Source organism: Dreissena polymorpha, chromosome 15 (genome assembly GCF_020536995.1).
Source record: "Dreissena polymorpha isolate Duluth1 chromosome 15, UMN_Dpol_1.0, whole genome shotgun sequence".
Lineage (NCBI taxonomy): Eukaryota > Metazoa > Mollusca > Bivalvia > Myida > Dreissenidae > Dreissena > Dreissena polymorpha.
The window spans coordinates 38254490-38278420 of NC_068369.1; the positions used below are offsets into that span (position 1 = coordinate 38254490).

Consider the following 23931-nt stretch of genomic DNA (forward strand, 5'->3'; position numbering starts at 1 on the left):
ATTTCTAATGATTGCCTTCCCTTAAAGCTAGAGAAGTGGCGGTAAAAACACAGCAATAATTACCTCCCTTTACCATCAACTGTTAACACCCTGTATTTCTAATGATTGCCTCCCCTTTCAAACATACCAATAATTACCTCCCTTTACCATCAACTTTGAACACCCTGTATTTCCCATGATTGCCTCCCCTAACAAACATAACAATAATTACCTCCCTTTACCATCAACTATGCCGTGATTGCCTCCCTTTACAAACAACAATAATTACCTCCCTTTACCATCAACTATTCCATGATTGCCTCCCCTTACAGCTAGAGAAGCAGCAGAAGCTGAACGAGTTGGACGTGGTCGTGTCCCTGAAACTGCACCAGATCCAGTACATGGTGAACGGAGTGCTGCCCCAGGACCTCTCACACACCCTCGTGTTCGAGTCCCACGGGGTCACCAGGCTGCAGATGAGAATCAAGGAACTGGAGCATGAGAAACACTCACAGAAGAAATACATGAAGTGAGTGCAGCTTACTGGGCTGTGTGTTACGGAGTTGTTAATTGTGTGAGCCACACTCGGGGGAAACTAGGGCTAAATGCATGTGAAAAACAACCGCACAGGCTAATAATGGACGATACTTTCCGCTTTAACTGAATTTTTGTTAAGAAGAGACTTCCTTTAAAAAGAGTATTTCATAAAAGCAAAAAGTGTTGTCCTTGATAAGCCTGTGCAGACTGATCAGTCTTATGTGGGATGACACTGTACGCTCATGCATTGAACCACATTTACCCAGCGTGAGGCTCAAACGTTTGTGTTACAAGTACCTGCAATGGCGACAGGGCTTATAGAGGTCTTTTTTGTCCCAGTGTGCGGTGAGTGCGTATCTCTGAGAGATGTTAATTTAAGTGAATTAAAGCAAAAATTATTAAATCGTCAAGCATGTAATTACCTTTCAAGAACATTGTGTGCAGAATTATTATATTGATTTGAATTACATTTTATTTATATATTGATGCTACCATTTATAATCAGATCAAAATAATTTTAACCAAATTTAATAAAAATAAATATTTAAAAATTTGTTGTCAAAACGGCACCTACTTTACAACACAACATGACCTAATTTGTACAGGGAATCCAAGAAGAAGCACGTTCAGTTGATCAAGGATCGCAAGACGTTTGAGTCGAAGATCTCGGAGATGGATGAGGAGTGTGAGGAGATGATGGTGTCCAAGTTTGGCTGCGTGGTGGACATCGAGAAGCTGGAAACGGTCACAGTGAACCGCACCATCGAGGAGCTCAAGGAGAAACTGCGCATCACCGAGATACAGTGTTCTGAGGAGGTCGTGGAGTGGAACGTGAGTAGGGGGGGTGTTCTCTGTAGGGTGGTGGGGTAGTGTTGATAATGTAGGACTTTGTTATTATGGAAGTCTGTCTGCAGACACAAACTGATCCCATATAGAACTCTTCTTTTCAGGTTGCATTTGAATGATATTTTGTTTAACACGATATCATTTTAGTTCAGAATATTTATTTTTTTAACCACATTTCCTATAAATAAATATGTTTAAAAAAATGTGCTTAGGAGCTTGTACAGTAGAACGTGAATATTTTGTTATTATAACTGTATTTTATTAACAGTATTTTGTTATTATTACTGTATTTTATTAACAGTATTTTGTTATTATTACTGTATTTTATTAACAGTATTTTGTTATTATTACTGTATTTTATTAACAGTATTTTGTTATTATTACTGTATTTTATTAACAGTATTTTGTTATTATTACTGTATTTTATTAACAGTATTTTGTTATTATTACTGTATTTTATTAACAGTATTTTGTTATTATTACTGTATTTTATTAACAGTATTTTGTTATTATTACTGTACTTTCTAAACGATATTTAATCCTTTTCCCCTCATATGCATTTTTTGACCTGTTAGCAGTCCCTTCAAAAATCAAATTAAATAAAAGACCTTTCTTAATAGATTTAAGTTTTAAGACTTAGTTTCAACACCTCAGATACATATGAGAGGCAAATATAAAACCTGAAGAGCCTGTGAGTTACTATATGCTGGTTGCATATAGCCATTGTTACTTGCTTTTGAACAGGAAAGTGCTGAATATGGTGTCAAAAATCTTAAACATTGCAGAACATCATTTTTAATGCATATATTAACCAATTGAAGAGTTTTTCTTGATCTGTCAAGAAAATTAAGAAAATTAAGCCGTTGTTGGAGTTTATTGTCCCCTACTGGTTTGCGCTCTGTGCGTCTGTCTTTGAGTCTGTCTGTCACACTTTTCTGGATCCTGCGATAACTTTAAAAGTTCTTCATATTTTTTTATGAAACTTGAAATGTGGTCAGATGGCAATATGGAGATTATGCATGTCTTTTCATTTTGTTCCTAAATCAATAATTCTGGTTGCTATGGCAACAAATAAAAACAAAATCTGACAATGATGGAGCTAGTAGGGGACATATATTGCTTGGCAATAGTCTTGTCTTTATATTGGGTGTTATTTTCGAGACACAAATACACTGTTCAAATGCATAACATAGTATTAAATTCTTACAATTACAACACATGGGTCATATGTGTTGTAACTTCAACATTTATAGGGCCGTAGTGTATTTCCATATGCTGGTACAGGAATGTGGTTTTTCAGCACCGTGTTCATTATGTATATATAGAAAGTTATTACTGTTTGCCAATCTTCAACTCGGAGTATTTACATGTTTTATGTCATTTGTTCTCCTTGTGTCTTTATCAATAACTATGAAATATATATGAAAACAACTTTTTGTGGCTCATTATCATGCAGCATGAAATGCCTTATAAATAAGCCAGAGAATACATACCATAAGTTTTTTTGCTGATTTATCAGCATCACAGTTTTGTTTTTTTCTGCCATGTATGTTTGTGTGACTTGCAGGACAAGATTTCAGTTGTTTGTGTGGCTTGCAGGACAAGATTTCAGTTTTTTGTGTGACTTGCAGGAAAATATTTCAGTTGATTGTGTGACTTGCAGGGCAAGATATCAGTTGTGTTTGTTACTTGCAGGACAAGATTTCAGAGAAGAAGAACGCGATCACTGACCTGATACGAGAGAACACGAAGCGTCTCAATCAACTCTCCACCCTGCTTGATAAGAAACATGGCTCGGAAGGGTCCTTGGACTCCAGGCAGAAAAATCTGGTGCGTACTGGCGATATTAGAGCTATGTTATAGTTGTGTAATCTAATTGAGTGGCGCTCTGTGAAAAGGATGTTTAATGCATTTGCTTAAAGTATCGTCCCAGATAAGCCTGTGAAGTCTGCACAGGCTAATAAGGAGGACACTTTTTGCCTAAACTGTTGTTGTTTTTTTAAGAAGAAACTTTCTTTAAATAAAAAATATCTTAAAAGCTGAAAGTGTCATCCCTGATTAGCCTGTGCGGACTGCACAGGCTAATCTGGGACTACGCTTTACTCACATGCATTAAAACCCCTTTTTACAGAGCATGACTCAATTTTATATTGTTGCTTGTATAACTTTATTGTGAATGTAATGCTCTTGTCCTGTCTTACATTTTCTCAATAAAATTTTTTGTTTGGTGATTTGGTGAACATGATTTAGTTGTATTTGATATAACTGCTTCTGTTTTGTTCAGTTCTGTTATAACAAAACCATCACAAAACTAATATTTTTTCATTTATATAAATTCCTTCGCAGCAAAATGTTTGTGTAACTAATAATGTGACATTAACCCATTTATGCCTAGCGTCTAGAAAAAACGCCTTGGCAAACAGCGTAGACCCAGATAAGACGCCGCATGATGCGGCGTCTCACCAGGGTCTGCGCTGTTTGCTTAAAGAAATGTCTGTAAGAAATATTCTAAATATAGAAATAAATATACTAGACATCCCTAATTTTGGAAATAAATTGATCCAATTTAGAAGGATGGGAGAGTCCACTAGGCAAAAATGGGTTAAATATTTGAAATGGCCATCATTGTTGATAAATTCACACTACTCTGTGAAACATAAATACATTTCAAGTTCTCAGAAAGTTTAATTTTTTGCCTGAAACCTCAATGCATAAACAAGTTTTAATATTCTATTTAATAGTTTAATATACTGAGCAATAATTACTACCTTTCCAACACTTTTTCCACTTGATAATTTCTTTGTGCTCTTGAGTATTTGTTCAAACGCTAGGGATTAGGATGTTTGAATATCATGCAGTGTGTTATGTATATTTTTCAATTTTAAATAATGCTCTAAAAGGTAATTGTTTTTAAGTATGAATATTTACCTCCAATGCCTTTTTTTAAATTGATTGTAAACTTAAATAGATTGTTAAACCTGTATTTCCTGTTCTATGTCTTAATTCATAGATTTATTTGCAACTTCGAATGTTTTATTTACTTTTCAATTTGTTTTAAATAGTTTACCTTATAAAAATGGGTGTATATTTATTTGCTGTTAATTTTAGCAAAAGAAAGGGGTAAGTTATAGTTGCAAGCTGCACTGCAATGCAAGAAACAGTGAAACTGTTCTTTTTGATGTTTGAAGGTTCTAAGTTTTTTTCAAGATATTGAAGATGCAAAGTACTGTTTAATGTTTAATGAAATGAAAAAGAGGCCTGCATTAATCATGCTTTTTCTCTGAAATCTATGATTTCTATGGTACTTTATTTTATCTTTTAAAAAACATCTTTCAAGGTGAACTTTTTTTATGATTAATTTTACATTAAATGTATTTTTGCTGCCAAATCAAATTTTATGATGTCACCTTTGGAGGCTATTTAAAAATAATAATAATAAATCAAGGCTTTCTGGTACCAGGGTGCAGAATCAACGGGGTTTCAGGGGTTTACACATGGGCTGGACAGAATGCAAACACACCGTTAAAAACTTTATTTTTGCAAATATCTCAGCTTATTGAAATACATTTGCAAAAATCTTTAGTTCATAAAAGACAGTTTTTTTGCAGTTTGTGCCAATAGCTAAAGGTATAAGAATAAATCCTTGAATATGTCTGAAATTGGTGACAAAATTTCTCATTGCGTGAAGCATAAACGTTTACAATTAATGCAGCAGATACCGATTTTTTTAACAAGAACACAGGCTTATTAAATAAAGTAATTCCAATGTATTTCACATTGCCATAAGCAGCATAAAAATCTGTCTTTTATTCACTAGTTGAAATTCTTAAGAAAAAATAATTTTAAAAAGTTTTTTTAAATAAAGCGCCACTTTACGTCGTGTATACATCCATTCAAGTTAAAAGGGGGAACCCTACAAAGTCACATGATCCTGCACTCTGTGTACTTGTCTATACCACAGGACATACTACAGATTTAACTTTTTTGGGGCAAAAACTTTGTGTCACGCTTTTCCATTTGTTTGTTTTTGCATTAAATTTTGCTTCAGTATTTACACAATATACATTACAACAAATGGAAGAATTTGCTGGTTTTACATCAAGATAAAACAATAATGATTGAAGTTATCAGCAGTGATTATTTCTCTATTGAAAGCAGCACAGTGCAGAGAGATATTAGCTAGTTTTGTGCTGTATTTATGGAAGTCTAGAATGTGTGGAGTGTCTACAGAGAAATTAGACAGGGGGGAGAACTCATGTTTCAAATGTTGAAGTTTTCATTGCAGAGTAGTCTTTCATGCATACATGGGTGTCCATATTTTGTTCCAAAAATATTTTTAAGCAGTGTGTTTCAAATCTTGTTAGTTTGGAGTAATTATTATGCATTAATTGTGGTTCAACATATGTACAATTAAATTCTATTTGATACTGTGTTAAAGTAGCATGCTTACTGTTTGCTGATTGTATAATACATTAAGTTAAGAGGTAGTTAATGTGAATACATTATTTCATATACTGTTGAAACCATTTCAAATTATACAAAAAAGAAAGATAACTTTCTGCAAAAGGATACTGACAAGTGTCTAATATTCTCTGCAATATTATCATTAATTGTTTTATGATATGGAAAATGCACAATGTGTGATAAGAGACCTCAAGACATAGATAGATGAGAGCCTTGATTAGGGACCTCAAGACAATAGATAGATGAGAGCCTTGCCCTGGGGAAATGAGGCTTAATGTGTGTAGTTTTGTCCCAGATTAGCCTGTGCAGTTTGCACAGGCTGATCTTGGAAGACACTTTACACAAATGCATCATATGAGCAGCATTCTGGGAAAACTGGGCTTAATGCATGTGCGTAAAGTGTCGCCCCTGATTAGCCTGTGCAGGGACGACACTTTCCGCATAAATTGGACTTTTGCTAATTAGAGACTTTATTTAAACAAAAATGTCATAAAAGCGGAAAGTGTCCTCCCCTCTTAGCCTGTGCAGACTGCACAGGCTAATCTGGGATGACACTTTATGCACATGCATTATGCCCAGTTTTCCCAGAACTTGACTCATATTGTTTATAGAGCATGTTGTGACAACAGAGAGGAGGAGTGTCTTATAACCATGATTTTACCAGATTTAGTTTGCAATTCAAATATATGATCACTCAAGGTTACACTTGCAAAGTCTATGAGGCTAATATAAAGTAAATTTAGATAGATCTTTTTTGAGAAAATTTATATTAGTTGCATGAGTTTTATGTTTGATTTTATGTATGTTTCTTCAAAGGGCAAGACAATTTTTACATGAAAATAACATATACCTTCTTTTTCTTATGTTTCCAATTTGTATGAAATGTCAGTTAAAAAACAAAATAATACGTTGTACACTATATGCTAAAGATTTCCTATTGACGATAAAATTGTTTACCGCACAATATTTAATATTCTATACATAAAACGTAAATAAATTTGGCAATGTTTTTTGAGTATTTAGCTCACCTGGGCATGTTAAAAGTTTTAATTTAAAACATATATTTTCCTTTGCTTTTTATGCCCCCGGATTGATAGATCGGGGGTATATTGTTTTTGGCCTGTCTTTCTTTCTTTCTGTCTGTCATTGCGTCATTCTGTCATCAAAACTTTAACCTTACAGTAAAGTTTTGCAATAACTTTTGAAATATTGAACATACCAACTTGATATTTGGCATGCCTGTGTATCTCATGTAGCTGCACATTTTGAGTGGTGAAAGGTCAAGGTCATCCTTCAAGGTCAAAGGTCAAAAAAAGCGGCGCATTAGGGGGCATTGTGTTTCTGACAAACACATCTCTTGTTTTACTTTTTTCTAATATTTTGTCTTCAATGTTTGCCCCATGATTTTATACATTATTTTCAACCGATCCCCATCATAGTTTCATCCCATATATTGCTCAATTTCTCACAAAAGGTATCTGTGGCGAAGTGGTTATGGTGTCAGCCAAGCAATCGGAGCGCCATGGGTTCGATCCCCACTGTGGGACCATTCATAAGATCTTCATCATAGACATCATGTATTTGAACTTAATCTCTCTCTGCCATGGTTGCAGGGTGAGGAGTTCTCCGGCGCGCGCAAGGCTGACATCCGTGAGAAGCAGCGTCTGATCCAGCTGGTTCAGCTGCAGGCCCAGGAGATAGACGCCCTCAAGGAGGAGATCCTGCTGCTGACCCGAAAGGGCGGCCACATCCTGCCCCCTGCCCAGCCCCCCCTCCCTCAGAGTCCACACATGAGGACACTCAGCAACTAGGGGCTTGAAGGGGCCGGGGGGAGAGTGGGGGGTATGCTGGCTAGACCGGAGAACTATTGATGAAATTCGATTATATAGATGATAGACGGAATAAACATTGACTTTTCGGGCTTTACTTTTTAATCTTGGCTTGTTATCACCAACCAATTCTTAGACTTAAGTCTTTAAATGAAGAAAATTATTAAAACTGTAATGATCTAGCACGGCAGTTATAACACCTTTAAAAACATCATTATTGATTTAGATCAGTTTGTTGGTGGCATAAATATTCTAACTATGAAGTATGTCTTGCTGTCATGCAAACACTTAATTTTTAACTAATAAGTACAAATTCAAACATCAGAATACTACTTGTTTCTTAAAAAAACTAAATATATAATATCATGGATGAACTTTTCTGAAGGGTTAAACTTGTTTGAGTTCTTTTTGTTAATTAAATACAAAATAATGTTAGATGTTATAGATGCTTTTTACATGAAGATTCTTTTTCTTGGGACTTAAGCTCTATTTTTCAATTAATTTTGGACACTTTTAAGCATTTATTATGTGTGCTATGCTATTAATGTATTAATTCTTATTTTCTGTGTGGTTTTTAACATTATTTCTTATTATGTTAAAAACAAGTATGTGTACTGTAGTGGCAGTAAGGCTAACAAATTGGATATACCACAAATATTATTTAAGTGTTGCCTTAAACAATTATTATTGTACATTAAGTATGTGAGGTATTTATGTTGTGTACATTCAGGATTACTTTACCACATTATGTTGTGTACATTCAGGATTACTTTACCACATTATGTTGTGTACATTCAGGATTACTTTACCACATTAAATATAATATTAACATATTGAACATTGAAAAAGCTTACAATTGTTTTCGAAAGGTGTCATAAATTTATAGCACAATTTTTTACTACCCAAGAACGCTTCTTATAAAATGTAAGGTATAATAATGGTGTATAATATAATGTATTTATCAATCACTATAAGTGTTGTCATACAGTCTTCTAATGTCAAAATGCATGTATGATATATTATTCCAAGGCAGTAGTTGATTGTCATGGAAGAGAAAAAAATGTGTAAGAATGAAATAAAGATTCATTTATTGTTTCACCTCCCTTGGCTTGTGTAAGATATTCTACAAAGGACTATTTAACTTGCAAGTGTTTATATGTCTGTGATACTTATGTTATATATTACTTAATAGGCCATTTTATATATCAACTCATTTTGTGATTGAGAAATGTCTGTTATTTTTATGCTAAATAAAGAAAAGAGATTATAATTACATCTTTGTTTATTTTTTTCCCAGGTTGTTTCATAACTCAATACATTTAGAATTTTACCTACATTTTATCCAATATTGTGTTTAATGGCTGGATTAATTTGGCCAGTATGTGGTCTTCCTGTGCAGTCTGCACAGGCTAATTAGGGACACCCCTTTTAGCTGTCATGGAATGTCTTATTTAAAGGAAGTAATTTGGTAGCAACAATTTTAGAAGTAAATGTTGTCTAAGATTAGCCTGTGCGGACTGCGCAGGCTAATATGGGATAAGCCCAGTTTTCTTCGAACCAGGCTCATAGTGACCCATTTAGAACCGAAGTGATTTATCAATTTTGAATGACCACAAATGATCTTTAATGGAGATACTGCTTTTATAGAGCCATCTAGAGATATCTACCATTATTTGGCATCCAGAAAAATCTCTCATAAACATTCGTGTTAAGTTGTTGGAAAAATTAATATTTTTATTAAAAGTAATATTTTTCAATTTTTGTCTTCATGCATGACTTTAATCTGGAAGGTCAAGCAATATTGTTCTTGCGCACATGCCTTTCGTGAACAGTTTATTTGTGCCATGTTATTAAACCCTTAAAGAGCCTTGTTCTGAGCTGAATGCATGTGGGTAAAGTGTCATCAAAGATAAGCCTGTGCAGTTAGCACAGGCTAATGAGGACAACACTTCCTCCTAAACTAGATTTATTGTAATTTAAAAAAAATTCCTTTAGTTGAACAAGAGATGTGTTTGTCAGAAACACAATAACCCCTTCTGCGCCGCTTTGAAGCCATATATTTGACCTTCAAGGAGGACCTTGACCTTTCACCACTCAAAAAGTGCAGCTCCATGAGATACACATGCATGCCAAATATCAAGTTGCTATATTCAATATTGCAAAAGTTATGACCAATGTTAAAGTTTTCGGATGGACAGACTGACTGACAGACGGGCGGACTGACAGACAGTTAAAAAACTATATGCCACCCTTTGGGGGCATTAAAATGCCATAAAAGCAGAAAGTGTTGTCCCTTATTTGCCCAGTCTGGGATGCCACGTTAAGCACATGCATTAAGCCCAGTGTCCAAGTACAAGGCTCATTGGTAAAGTAATGAAATCAAACAGCCAATGAATTGTATAATTTATTATAATCAACAAATAGTCTACATGAAATAAAATATATGATTAACAAACAAATGCTCCCAAAACAAAACTAGTATTCATTGAAAGGTGGTGATGAAATGTCAAAGATACACAAAAAGATAACACCCCTGGCAACAATTGTTTTTGCCCGTTTGGGAAAAGAAAGGTACCGCGCAAAGTTTGAAATATTGACGCAAAAAAACTGACATTGCAAACATCCATGTGGTGAAATCTTCAGCTTGGGATTTATGGAGCTTTATAATTGCTTGGTACCCAATTGCACAAACACATTTATATATTCTTGCACGTACCTTTTTGCTGAAATGTTCAGTTCCAGTGCTTATATTATTTGTTCACTTGCAGAAAGTTGCATATGGAACAAAGTTGAGGCAACTATCTGGCCATTTGGGAATTTTTTGGAAGGCAAATGGAAATTTTGTAATTTTATCATGATTGGGAAAAGTGTTTTACATGTTCTTTATTAAACATGAAAAAGATTGCTGCCTGGTGTTTTTGCAATGTATCTAATGCCAATCTATCTATGGCAGCCCAATATAAGTAGTGTTACACATTGACATTTGTTAAACCTTCGCATCTGATCAATACTAACACATATATGTATAATCAAATGAGGATAAATACGTTTGGCACTAACTATTTAAAATCAAAAACACAAATGAAAACTTAACTGAAAACTAAACTGAGCCTTCGATCAGTTCATAGCAAATTGTATTGTCTACCTCTTAACAGTTGTTAACACTTATGCAACTATTGCCACTAGCAAAACATAAGTTCGTAATATTTGGATAATGTTCACAGTTAAAAGTAATCAAAACAAAAACACAAAATATGTACATATTGCTAAACTTATAGTTGCATAAACAAATGCCCCACTATAAAACCTCAACATAATTAACCCAGAACATAAACTCTAAGAGTGTCAAATGATCACATATTATGTACTGGTCTACACATCCTGTCCAAGCATCAATGTTATCACATCTCTCTACTTTTAGTGGGATAAGTGACAAAAGTGTTACATTACAACACATCATACAATTATGTCTAATCACCATCAACTCCTAGTCTTCGAACAAAGCCAATTGCCTAACCATCACATGCTGAACAGTATCTCTAATTAGTTAAAACAAATATTCGAAAGATTGTGAATTACTCATCAATATGTTATAATTATAAAGAAATTCATGCAGGCAAATAAAAAACAAGATGTGTTTGTGAATCACAATGTCGCCCTATATGACGTTTGACCTTGAAGGATGTCCTTGACCTTGACCCTTCACCACTCAAAATGTGCAGCTCCTTGAGATACACATGCATTTCAAATATAAAATTGCTAGCTTCAATATTGAAGAAGTGACATTACATGAGCAATTTTGACCCATATATTTGACCTTGAAGGATGACCTTGACCTTGACCTTTCTCCACTCAAAATGTGCAGCTCCATGAGATACATATGCATGCCAAATATCAAGTCGCTATCTTCAATATTGCAAAAGTATTCATAAAATAAGCGATTTGGGCCACATATATTTGACCTCTGACCTTGAAGGATGACCTTGACCTTTCACCACTCAAAATGTGCAGCTCCATGAGATACACATGCATGCCAAATATCAAGTTGCTATCTTCAATATTGCAAAAGTATTAATAAAATAAGCGATTTGGGCCAAATATATTTGACCTCTGACCTTGAAGGATGACCTTGACCTTTCACCACTCAAGATGTGCAGCTCCATGAGATACACATGCATGCCAAATTTCAAGTTGCTATCTTCAATATTGCAAAAGTATTCATAAAATGAGCGATTTTGGCCACATATATTTGACCTCTGACCTTGAAGGATGACCTTGACCTTTACCTATCACCACTCAAAATGTGCAGCTTCATGAGATACACATGCATGCCAAATATGAAGTTGCTATCTTCAATATAGCAAAAGTTATTGCAAAATGTTAAAGTTGGCGCAAACAAACCAACAGACCAACAGACAGGGCAAAAACAATATGTCCCCCACTACTATAGTGGGGGACATAAAAAATCTGTGAATAAGTCTAAGAATCCGTCACAAGCGCTTTCAGTTAAAACTTGATATTGTTAGGTGATTACACATGTAGCATTGAACAAAGTCCCTCATGATAAAACTGATGTATCTTAATATTCTGTATAATGTGAATATGTTTACAGATAAAATGTGGACGCATAAAAATAAATATGGAAGCTCAACATTACCAACAGTACTTAGTACTTAATCTATAGCTAAACAAATTATGACAGAATGGAATGTGCATTAATCTGTGCAGTTTAAAATCAAATATGTAAAAAGTCTTACACTACACTTAAATAGGCACCTGTAGGTTTATACAGAAATTGTGATTTAGTGCCAAGATTTAATTCAATAGAAGAAAAAATAAAGTACGTTTTAAATCTTGCATAATGAAATATTTATAACTAAAAAACAAACACAACACGTGCTGATTCCCAACAAATATTTATACATCAGATCTAATTCAGAGCATTGTATATGAATAAATAAGTCTTTATACTTATGAACTTTCTAATGCTACAGAGTACAAACTAAGTGATTTGTAACCCACATTTACAGCACAGTGCTCTTCACAATAACAGGATCAGTAAATTGGGGAAGCGGACAACAACGAGCGAGGCCTGGTATAGGGGAGATAACCCTGGGTTAGGGTTAGGATTAGGGTTAAGGCTAACCCTTACTCAAACCCGACCCCTAACCTTAACCTTCTAACCCCCCCATGTGCATTACAATACCAGGCCTTGCTTGTTGTCGTTGTCCGCTTCGCCAGTAAATTGTTGAATTTTGGAATAAGCAACAAAGGAAAAAATAAATGGCTTTAAAGCCACATTGAAAATATTAAATGAAAATATTTTCCATACAAGCCTTTAATGAAAAAAACAAAATTCTGGAATTTGTAGATCTTTAAACATTCAACAACACTTTTTTTCCCATTTTTTTAATAATAATTATACTTTAACTACCATTTGCATATAGACTTATTTTTTGCATATTATTTAAAGTTACAATATAAATACATAGAGCATATTTGTTGGATTCGTTGGATTATCGATTTTAATTCACGAGTGATCATATATATAGGATCTTGCATGAGTGGTTGTTTTGTATTGAATTTATTAAACAAGTCTAAATAAAGATAAAAACGAGGCTTGCCGAGTTTTTATCTTTAGATGACGAGTTTAATTAATTCAATACAAAATGACGGCAAATCTAAGATTCTATTTATAACATGACCAACACATTTTCTTTTTATTTTATGCTCTTTTCACCGTTTATTCACATTGTAAAAGAGTTTAACTGAAGAAATTTGCTGGAATAATGACGTCAATTTGTAAAAAAAATGACGTCATTTCACAGTTATATAACTAGTGTAATAACACCCGTGTAATAAACAAAATTGAGCATTACGTTATTTCACTCCTGGAGCCTAGGTCATGTTATAAAAAAAATATATTTTTTAAGATCACGAGTGAATTAAAATCGATATTCCACCGAATCCAACAAATTTTCTTTTAATTTTTAATTTATGCTTTTTTTCACAGTTTATATACATTTTTAAAGAGTTAAACGAGAGAATTTCGCTGGGATAATGACGTCATTTCGTAAAAAAATGACGTCATTTCACAGTAAACAGTGAAAATTATCGATAATTTTCAATGTTAATTTTCACTGTTTGAAACAGTGAAATTATCAGTTTTAATTCACTGATATTTCTCTATAAACCACTGGAAAGCATAAATATTTTTAATACTATGGCTTTGTTTTAAAATTTCATATCACATCTTTCACAGTCCCTTGCTATATTCACAGTACATTGCTATTCCCCTGACGTCAACTATCGTTCATCAAATCGTTGACATCGGAATGTGACCCTCGTCGAGAGGATTTCCGACACTTGACACGTCGACACTGCCACTGGAACGTGAGGACCAGCAGCGGTACGAGGCACAGGCCGCATATGCCTGCCATGACGTAGCCGATAATCGTCAACGTAAGATCACGAGTTTCAGGCTTCTTGTAGGCACAGTCATTATAATCACCTAAGTAAGACATTTAACAATTGTTAACATGACCAAAAAATGAGCCTCATTTTGTGAAAATTGGGCTGCCTTAATGCATGTGCTTAGTGTTGTCCCAGATTAGACTGTGCAGTTTGCACAGGCTTAATATCAGGGACGACACTTTCCTCATAGACAGGGTTTTCTTCTCCTTGATGAGACTTTCTTTAAACTCAAAATTCCATAAGGCAGAAAGTGTTTTCTTTGATAAGCCTTTGCAGATTGCACCCATTTTCCCAGACAGGGCTCCAACTAGAGCTTTGTCACAGACATGACAAATACCCCCACATGAAGAGCGGATGAAAAGTACTTCAATAGGGAACACCATGCTGAATGTGTAAAACATGGCCCATGTTCTAACATGACCTAAAGATCATCTATATAAAAGTTTTGACCAAGTTTGGTGAAGATCGGAAGTAAACTACTTCAATTAGAGAGCGGACAACATGCTTAATGTTTAAAACCTCATGACCTCGTTTTTGGCCCGGCATGACCCATATTGAAATTTGACCTAGACATCATCTAGATACAACTTCTGACCAAGTTTGGTGAAGACAGATAGACCGACAGGCAAGTTCACTCCTATATACCCCACTAAACTTCGTTTGTGGGTGTATAATAATCATATGCAGAACCCACCATAAAAATTAGAACACAGACACAGACAAACACAGAAGGTGCTCATTGATTCCACCGGCCTCTCCTCTTATCACTTTACCACTACGATACGTATTTTCATGCATTTGTAGTCCATTAGAAAATTAAATTTAATTTAAGACCTTTCATGCTCAAATTTTAAAGGCTTCATCTCCAAACCTTAGGTACTGATGAGCAGCAAACAGCATAAAACCTGAACAAACTGGGTTACTCGCAGGCTGTTCTGGTTTTATGCTGTTTGCATATAGCCATTTTCACTTTGCTTCTAAGTGGGAAAGGGTTGAGGTTTGTGTTTACAACTTTGGTGCACATTTAACATAGGCACACATGATATGTCCATGAGTATGCATATAATTCTATGGACAATCTTAACACATTTGATCAAATTAATTATAAGTAAGTACATTATTTTAAAACAATTTTGATGAAAAAAACAACAACAGTGTATCAATGTTCTTTTTTGGTTGTTATTTTATAAAAAACAAGAGCTGTCACCATAGGATGACATATGTCCCCTATAAACGCTTTGATAGAAGTTATGAGCATTTTTCGAAACCTAAATACTAAATCCTTGAAATGCACTAAGTGACCCCGTGACCTAGTTTTTGACGCGTCATGACCCATATTCGAACTGGACCTAGATATTGTCTAGATACAACTTCTGACCAAGTTTGGTAAAGATAGGATGAAAACTATTTGGATTAGAGAGCGGACACGAAAAGTGTGACAGACTGACAGACAGACAGACTAACGGACAGTGCGAAAAATATATACCCCCTTTTCTTCCAAAGGGGGCATAATTATATGTATCAATCTTTAAAAAATCTTTTTTTTAAATATCCTTCGTTTCAAATATGTTGACTACTGGAAATGCAAGCGCATTCCTCAAATGCTTGAACCTACCTGCGTATATAATGCTGCTATCAATGGAAGGTCTAGACTTCGTATCCACGTAGCCACATGTAGACTCGGCCCATAGGACCTGCCTGTTGTGGCGGTCAAACACCACATAGTACCCCTCCATCACTATAGCCCCCAGAACAGTCCCTGCAAACACACACATGTCTAGAAATATAGTACCCCTCCATCACTATAGCCCCCAGGACAGTCCCTGCAAACACACACACGTCTAGATATATAGTACCCCTCCATCACTATAACCCCAAGGACAGTCCCTGCAAACACATACAGGTCTAGATATATAGTACCCCTCCATCACTATAGCCCCCAGGACAGTCCCTGCAAACACATACATGTCTAGATATATAGTACCCCTCCATCACTATAACCCCAAGGACAGTCCCTGCAAACACATACAGGTCTAGATATATAGTACCCCTCCATCACTATAGCCCCAAGGACAGTCCCTGCAAACACACACATGTCTAGATATATTGTACCCCTACATCACTATAGCCCCCAGGACAGTCCCTGCAAACACACACATGTCTAGAAATATAGTACCCCTACATCACTATAGCCCCCAGGACAGTCCCTGCAAACACACACATGTCTAGATATATAGTACCCCTCCATCACTATAGCCCCCAGGACAGTCCCTGCAAACACACACATGTCTAGAAATATAGTACCCCTTCATCACTATAGCCCCCAGGACAGTCCCTGAAAACACACACATGTCTAGATATATTGTACCCCTCCATCACTATAGCCCCCAGGACAGTCCCTGCAAATACACACATGTCTAGATATATTGTACCCCTCCATCACTATAGCCCCCAGGACAGTCCCTGCAAATACACACATGTCTAGATATATAGTACCCCTCCATCACTATAGCCCCAAGGACAGTCCCTGCAAATACACACATGTCTAGATATATAGTACCCCCCCATCACTATAGCCCCCAGGACAGTCCCTGCAAACACACACATGTCTAGATATATAGTACCCCTCCATCACTATAGCCCCCAGGACAGTCCCTGCAAACACACACATGTCTAGATATATAGTACCCCTCAATCACTATAGCCCCCAGGACAGTCCCTGCAAACACACACATTTCTAGAAATATAGTACCCCTCCATCACTATAGCCCCCAGGACAGTCCCTGTAAACACACACATGTCTAGATATATAGTACCCCTCAATCACTATAGCCCCCAGGACAGTCCCTGCAAACACACACATGTCTAGAAATATAGTACCCCTCCATCACTATAGCCCCCAGGACAGTCCCTGAAAACACACACATGTCTAGATATATTGTACCCCTCCATCACTATAGCCCCCAAGACAGTCCCTGCAAACACACACATGTCTAGATATATAGTACCCCTCCATCACTATAGCCCCCAGGACAGTCCCTGTAAACACACACATGTCTAGCAATATGAGCCGTGCTCTGGAAAAAGGGGTTAAATGCATATCGCCCAACTGGTGCAAAAAGGTACCATGTGCCTATTAATTTCAATGTCATATGGTACCTTTTTGAACCTTGGCAATATGTGTATTGCTGTACCAGATTCTGGCACCACACTTTCAGCCTTGAATGGATTTTGTGTTAAGAAGAATGTCTTCCTTTAACCAGAAAAACTACATGTAAGGGGTTAGTGTTCTCCTAGATTAGCCTGTGCGGACTTCACAGAGGACAACACTTTTCGCATTATCAGCCCCTTTTCCCAGAAGCGGCTCACAAAAAAATATTGATAGTAAAAAACAAATGGGCCATCCCCTGTAAAAAAGGGGTTAAATGCATGTGTGCAAAGTGTCATCCCTGATTAGCATGTGCTCGGCTCAAATTTAAATAGCATTGAGGGTTTAATATCAACCTAAACCACCACATATTCCTCTAAAAGACAGAGGCTTACACTAAGTTAGGGTGGTTCCCTGATGTTCAACAAACTGTTCAACTGACCTGAATCAAAACTTGATATGGCGAGTTTAAAGCAATCATTCTCGGGTTTGTCATCATTCTCTTCACCAACGGGACGCAGATATTGCTGAAAACAAATAATAATAAACCTTACACAATCACAATCTATCATAAGGCATCTATTATTGCACCCCATTGGTGCAAACAAGTTTTTGCACCAAGGGGGGGCCATTTATTATGGACAGACACAATGTTGTGAAGAAAGAGGCAGATATATTATTTAACCCTTTACCACTTAGATATGTATTTTAACACATTTGTAGTCCCTTAGATAGTTACATTAAATTAAAGGTCTTTCTTACTAGATTCAAGTTTTAAAGGTTTCATTTCCAACCCTTACATACTGATAAGCAGCAAAAAGCATAAAACCTGTACAGACTTCGAGTTACTTGCAGGCGGTTCTGGTTTTATGCTGTTTGCACATAGCCATTTTCACTTTGCTTCTCAGTGGGAAATGGTTAACAAGCTGCATGATGAGTGACTAAGTAACAGACCCGGCAATGGTTAACAAGCTGCATGATGAGTGACTAAGTAACAGACCTGGCAAGCTCATATGTTGTAAGGCACCTACACAAGTACATACACCTGACCTTTGTGACTGCAACATCAAGCTTTCCACAGGCAGTCTTGACAACAATAATGTCAATTGGCAGCTATTGAAACTAAAGTTGAATCTTAAAATGAAAGGACATGCAGTCAGGGCTTAAAATTGCCCTCAATCATTTCAAGCTAGAAAATTCCTTCCAAATCCTTCACAATTTATCTATTTTATGAATCAACATTAGAAAAATACACAAAACTGGCTCCCAAAAAGTTTTCATCATTTTTGTCAGTAAATCCCCCCCTTCTTATTTGAATAAAAATCATTTCATAAACTGTATTACATAAATGTAATGGTGTATAATAAATATTTACAGTTCTTCAGTGTTTTTTCCGGCTCAAATTGTCATCGTTCTATTGGTCTTCGTTACAGAAAGTCCCATTTTTTATTAAATGATTATTAAATATCATTGATGGTAAAAGTTAATTAGATACACTGCAACTCCAATATATCGCGTTTGAAGGGGTCCAAAGATCGCGACAGTGATATATCCGGCGCGCGATATAAATTGTTAGGTTATGTATGCATGTATATGTATGCATTAGCATCATTTGGCAATCTCAAAACACGCTATTTACCTACCTTATTCAAGTATGTGTTATATCCATACATTATTCCTTGGTATAACACAAAACATTATTCCATGTATTTTCAAATGTGTATAATTAAATTTGTAATCGGAAAAACATTGCCGAGTTTAATTGTTCAAGAAAGCATGCACAAATTATACCCATGTACAAAAAGACGTCATTCATTCTCATGAAAAGCATGGGAAGCATGGGTTTTAATAGTAGTGCATTTTGACAAGCTGAGGGATCTTTACCTCTAAATTAAAAGCAAGAAGTTTACACTGTTTCTAACGCACAAAGATTGTTGAGATAGGTCAGTATTGACTTGTGACATTTACAGTTATAATTGTATACACCTTCATGTGTGGACTGTAGTGTATTCGGCAGTTCAAAGCAAATTCAATAGAGAATGGTTACACCCGCAATGACCTGTGATGTTGGACAAATGGGGTTATTGTTTATCGCAGTACGCAGGTGTTAAGGTGATGTACAATGTAAGCAAACAATCTGGTCAAAACTGGATTATGAATGTTGGATTTAAGTGGGTGAAAAAAAGGGGAAAATACTAGCTTGAAACCGATTTTAATTCATCAAATTTTCAGATAAAAACATGTTATTTGGGAATTATGCTCGTCAGATTGTTGGAAGCCATAGTCGGTTCGCGATATATTGGACAACGCGATATAACGGACCGTGATATATTGGAGTTGCAGTGTAATTACTCCAATAATTCAAGAACAAGCAGTTTCAGTTTTGCACTCTGACCTGAATATTGCTAATGTTCACATATCAATATTTATATCTGTCAGACGCTTGCCCCTTATGTTTCGGCTGCTTGTGTTCAACCACTTGAATTTGACTTGCAGGAGATTTTCGTAGAGGATTTTGGAGAAATAATTGTAAAAAATTGCCACGTTTGAAATTGTGGCGCGAATTGCAACTTTGACCAAAATGGTAATAAAAGCCATGGAAAGCGAAACCCCTGCAGAAGTTTTCTTCAGCCAAGTGTGTTTACTTGCAGTCATTGGCTAACTTCCAAATCGACAGAGTACCTCCTGATACAAAAGCTGTGAGGTAAAAATGATAGACGCAGTATTGCATGCACGAAAACACAGTCTGAACAATTTAGCATAAAGCACCGTTTTCTCACCTGTGGAGTAACAATGACCCCGAAAGCTGCGGTGGTGTTCACAGGCAGTACAAGGGACACGTTGGGGAATAAGTGGTATGGTGTGTACCCTTCCCTCCAACACAGGTTGTCTAACCCTGCCCAGAATCCTGGGAACAAGAGCTCCGTCACCTGGAACATGGCAAGGAAATACTAAAGATGTCAGTGAAATATGGGGCTGAGATGGTAGAGATGTAAGTGAAATATGGGGCTGAGATGGTAGAGATGTCAGTGAAATATGAGGCTGAGATGGTAGTGATGTCAGTGAAATATGGGGCTGAGATGGTAGTGATGTCAGTGAAATATGGGGCTGAGATGGTAGAGATGTCAGTGAAATATGGGGCTGAGATGGTAGTGATGTAAGTGAAATTTGGGGCTGAGATGGTAGAGATGTCAGTGAAATATGGGGCTGAAATGGTAGAGATGTAAGTGAAATATGGGGCTGAGATGGTAGAGATGTCAGTGAAATATGGGGCTGAGATGGTAGTGATGTCAGTGAAATATGGGGCTGAGATGGTAGAGATGTCAGGGAAATATGGGGCTGAGATGGTAGAGATGTCAGTGAAATATGGGGCTGAGATGGTAGTGATGTCAGTGAAATATGGGGCTGAGATGGTAGTGATGTCAGTGAAATAAGGCCCTGAGATGGTAGTGATGTAAGTGAAATATTGGCCTGAGATGATAGTAATGTAAGTGAAATATTGGCCTGAGATGATAGTAATGCAAGTGAAATACAGCCCTGAGATGGAAGTGCTGAAAGTTTTTTAAGTATCAAATAAGTCAGAAAATATTTGACAATTAACAATAAATGTACCAATTTAAGCGACCCAACTCAGGGCACTTGAAATCTCACAATTACGGCAATCAATATTTTATTGTTCAAATGAAGTCAAAACTTTTCATTTAACCCTTTGCATGCTGGGAAATTTGTCGTCTGCTAAAATGTCGTCTGCAGAATTTCTAAAATTAGCATTTATTCCATTTTTTTTTCAAAGAATACTATCAGAATGGCAAACAGTTTGGATCCTGATGAGACGCCATGTTTTGTGGCGTCTCATCTGGATCCAAACTGTTTGCAAATGCCTTTAAAATTCGGTTCCAGCGCTGAAAGGGTTAATATGCCAGAAAAAAAATATACCTGACAAAAATGATAATTATATTTACATAATCTTAATAAACAAATAACAAGGCAGTGTTTTTTTCATTCACAATCGGGTTCGGTAATGAGCCCCATTTCCAATACTTAGTAGGATACACACCACAACTTGGTAGGATACACACCACTTCTTGGTAGGATACACACCACTACTTGATGGGATACACACCACTTTTTGGTAGGATACATGCAACTACTTGGTAGGATACACACCACTACTTGGCAGGATACAGACCACTTCTTCCTAGGATAAAAAACGTTTCTTGGTAGGAAACAAACCACTACTTGGTAGGATACACACCACTTTTTGGAAGAATACACATCACTACTTGGTAGGATACACACCGTTACTTGGTCTTTCATCGACCCCACCAGCTTGTTGAAGACTCGGGTTGGAAGACGTAGATTTGTTGTACCTGTATCCACGATGGTTTTACCAAAGTTATACTGAAAATATATGAACAGCTGTTTAATACTTGTAATTAATGCTAAAGTATGAGAGAACTTTTGTTATGGGCCTGTATTTACCAATTAATTCTTAGACAAAAACATACAAAAGAGATTCAATATATTGGACTTCGGAGTTCACATATAAACAGGTTATCAATGATGCCTGTGTCATAAATATATTTTACACAAATAATGTTATTACAGGAGTTAAAAGACAAGTTTACCAGAAAATGCATTTTTTATAGAACATTACAGATTGAACAATATTTTTTATTCTTCGACTTAAGTTCAATATTTGGTAAGGGAAAACAGGTCTAGAAAGTTATCAATTTATTATAATTATAATTATAGTGAATACAAATCTAATAAACCACAAAATCATTGTTTACTTATTAGAATGTATATTTAAATAACACCAAAAACTTTTATTTGCCTTGACCCAAAGACTTCCCATGTGGATGGAAGTTACTAATATACATCATTGTCTATATACACAAACTGACAAACTATCAGGAAAACTGATGGGTTAATCATGAAATAATCACCATATGGCCTTTAAAGAGACAAGTCCTTCAATCATTACATATAGACACAACGTTTTCTGAATGAATTAACATTCTATCTTACAGCCAAATAACAATATAGAAGGAAACTTTTTTAACCATGGCTAGACTGCATTCATCTACCTACCTCCTTACAATCCATGGCTAGACTGCGTCCATTGACCTACCTCCTTACAATCCATGGCTAGACTGCGTCCATTGACCTACCTCCTTACAATCAATGGCTAGACTGCGTCCATTGACCTACCTCCTTACAATCCATGGCTAGACTGCGTCCATTGACCTACCTCCTTACAATCCATGGCTAGACTGCGTCCATTGACCTACCTCATTACAATCCATGGCTAGACTGCGTCCATTGACCTACCTCCTTACAATCCATGGCTAAACTGCGTCCATTGACCTACCTCCTTACAAGGCATGGCTAAACTGCGTCCATTGACCTACCTCCTTACAATCCATGGCTAGACTGCGTCCATTGACCTACCTCCTTACAATCCATGGCTAGACTGTGTCCATAGGCCTACCTCTTTACAATTCATGGCTAGACTGCGTCCATTTACCTACCTCCTTACAATCCATGGCTAGACTGTGTCCATTGACCTACCTCCTTACAATCCATGGCTAGACTGCGTCCATTGACCTACCTCCTTACAATCCATGGCTAGACTGCGTCCATTGACCTACCTTCTTACAATCCATGGCTAGACTGCATCCATTGACCTACCTCTTTACAATCCATGGCTAGACTGCGTCCATTGACCTACCTCCTTACAATCCATGGCTAGACTGCGTCCATTGACCTACCTCCTTACAATCCATGGCTAGACTGCGTCCATTGACCTACCTCCTTACAATCCATGGCTAGACTGCGTCCATTGACCTTGACATCTACCAGTATCACTTCGTAGTACCACTCTTTGTTCACAGGGGTCGAGTACAGGCTGCCATGGTACAGGGAGGCTGCCACCCCTCCAAACACCTCCAAGAGATGTGATAAATGTTAAAACTATTTGTACAATTTGAGTTTGTTCTGGGAAAATGGGGCTTAACCCATGTGCGTAAAGTCGGGACAGGCTAATCAAGGTCAACACTTTCCACTTTGACTGGATTTTTTTTACAAAACATTTTCGTGCGTGAAAAATCTGTTAAAGCGGAAAGTGTTGTCCCTGATAAGCCTGTGCAGATTGCACAGACTAATCTTGGACAACACTTTAGGCACACGCATTTACCCAAGTTTTCCAAACACACTGCTTATTACAATCACAAGGCACAATAAATGCAAACACATTAAAACTGCTCATGGTTTAAAATGCCTCAGTGGAGTGGCATACTACATGACTTTTGTATGTTAAGTATTACCACCACAAAATTAACTGACAAGAGCTTCCCAAGACAGGGTGATTGACTTTTCTTCCCCTTAAAATGTACGTTTCCTGTCTGTCACTTAATATAATGACCACAAGGACATACTTGAAATTGAATATATTAAGTACTACTATCAAATATGTTAACTTAAAGTTGAACTTATAAATCAAACCAAGAAATGTGACCAGGCCAAGAAATTGGATAATAATAATTTGTGCTAAGTTTCAATGCAATATCTGTAGTATAAACAGTGATACTAACCTTTACCTTAAGAAGAGCATTACATCATATAATATATATGTATAAATTAATTATAATA

The 23931-nt window shown here is 36.4% G+C and overlaps 2 protein-coding genes across 6 annotated transcripts in view; one reads left to right on the forward strand and one right to left on the reverse strand.

The window, feature by feature from the left end:
* Positions 1-8925, forward strand: part of LOC127860057 (cilia- and flagella-associated protein 44-like) — a 67570-nt gene extending 58645 nt beyond the window's left edge. For 3 of the 4 annotated variants that reach the window (XM_052397805.1, XM_052397808.1, XM_052397807.1), the window contains 4 exons: positions 312-508; positions 1122-1347; positions 3058-3192; positions 7440-8925. In XM_052397805.1, coding sequence (XP_052253765.1) covers positions 312-508; positions 1122-1347; positions 3058-3192; positions 7440-7637 — 756 coding nt within the window. In that variant the 3' untranslated portion in view covers positions 7638-8925. The other variant, XM_052397806.1, reaches the window with a different exon arrangement.
* Positions 8926-10046: 1121 nt separating this feature from the next.
* The window catches only part of LOC127860087 (beta-secretase 1-like), a 30057-nt gene continuing 16172 nt past the window's right edge, over positions 10047-23931 (reverse strand). Inside the window, exons 6-12 of one of the 2 annotated variants that reach the window (XM_052397886.1) lie at positions 23128-23226; positions 22812-22847; positions 21577-21678; positions 20058-20207; positions 17720-17804; positions 15745-15888; positions 10047-14166 (exon numbers count right to left, since the gene is read on the reverse strand). In XM_052397886.1, coding sequence (XP_052253846.1) covers positions 13958-14166; positions 15745-15888; positions 17720-17804; positions 20058-20207; positions 21577-21678; positions 22812-22847; positions 23128-23226 — 825 coding nt within the window. In that variant the 3' untranslated portion in view covers positions 10047-13957. Of the gene's footprint in view, positions 14167-15744; positions 15889-17719; positions 17805-20057; positions 20208-21576; positions 21679-22811; positions 22848-23091; positions 23227-23931 lie in introns of both variants that reach the window. The other variant, XM_052397885.1, reaches the window with a different exon arrangement.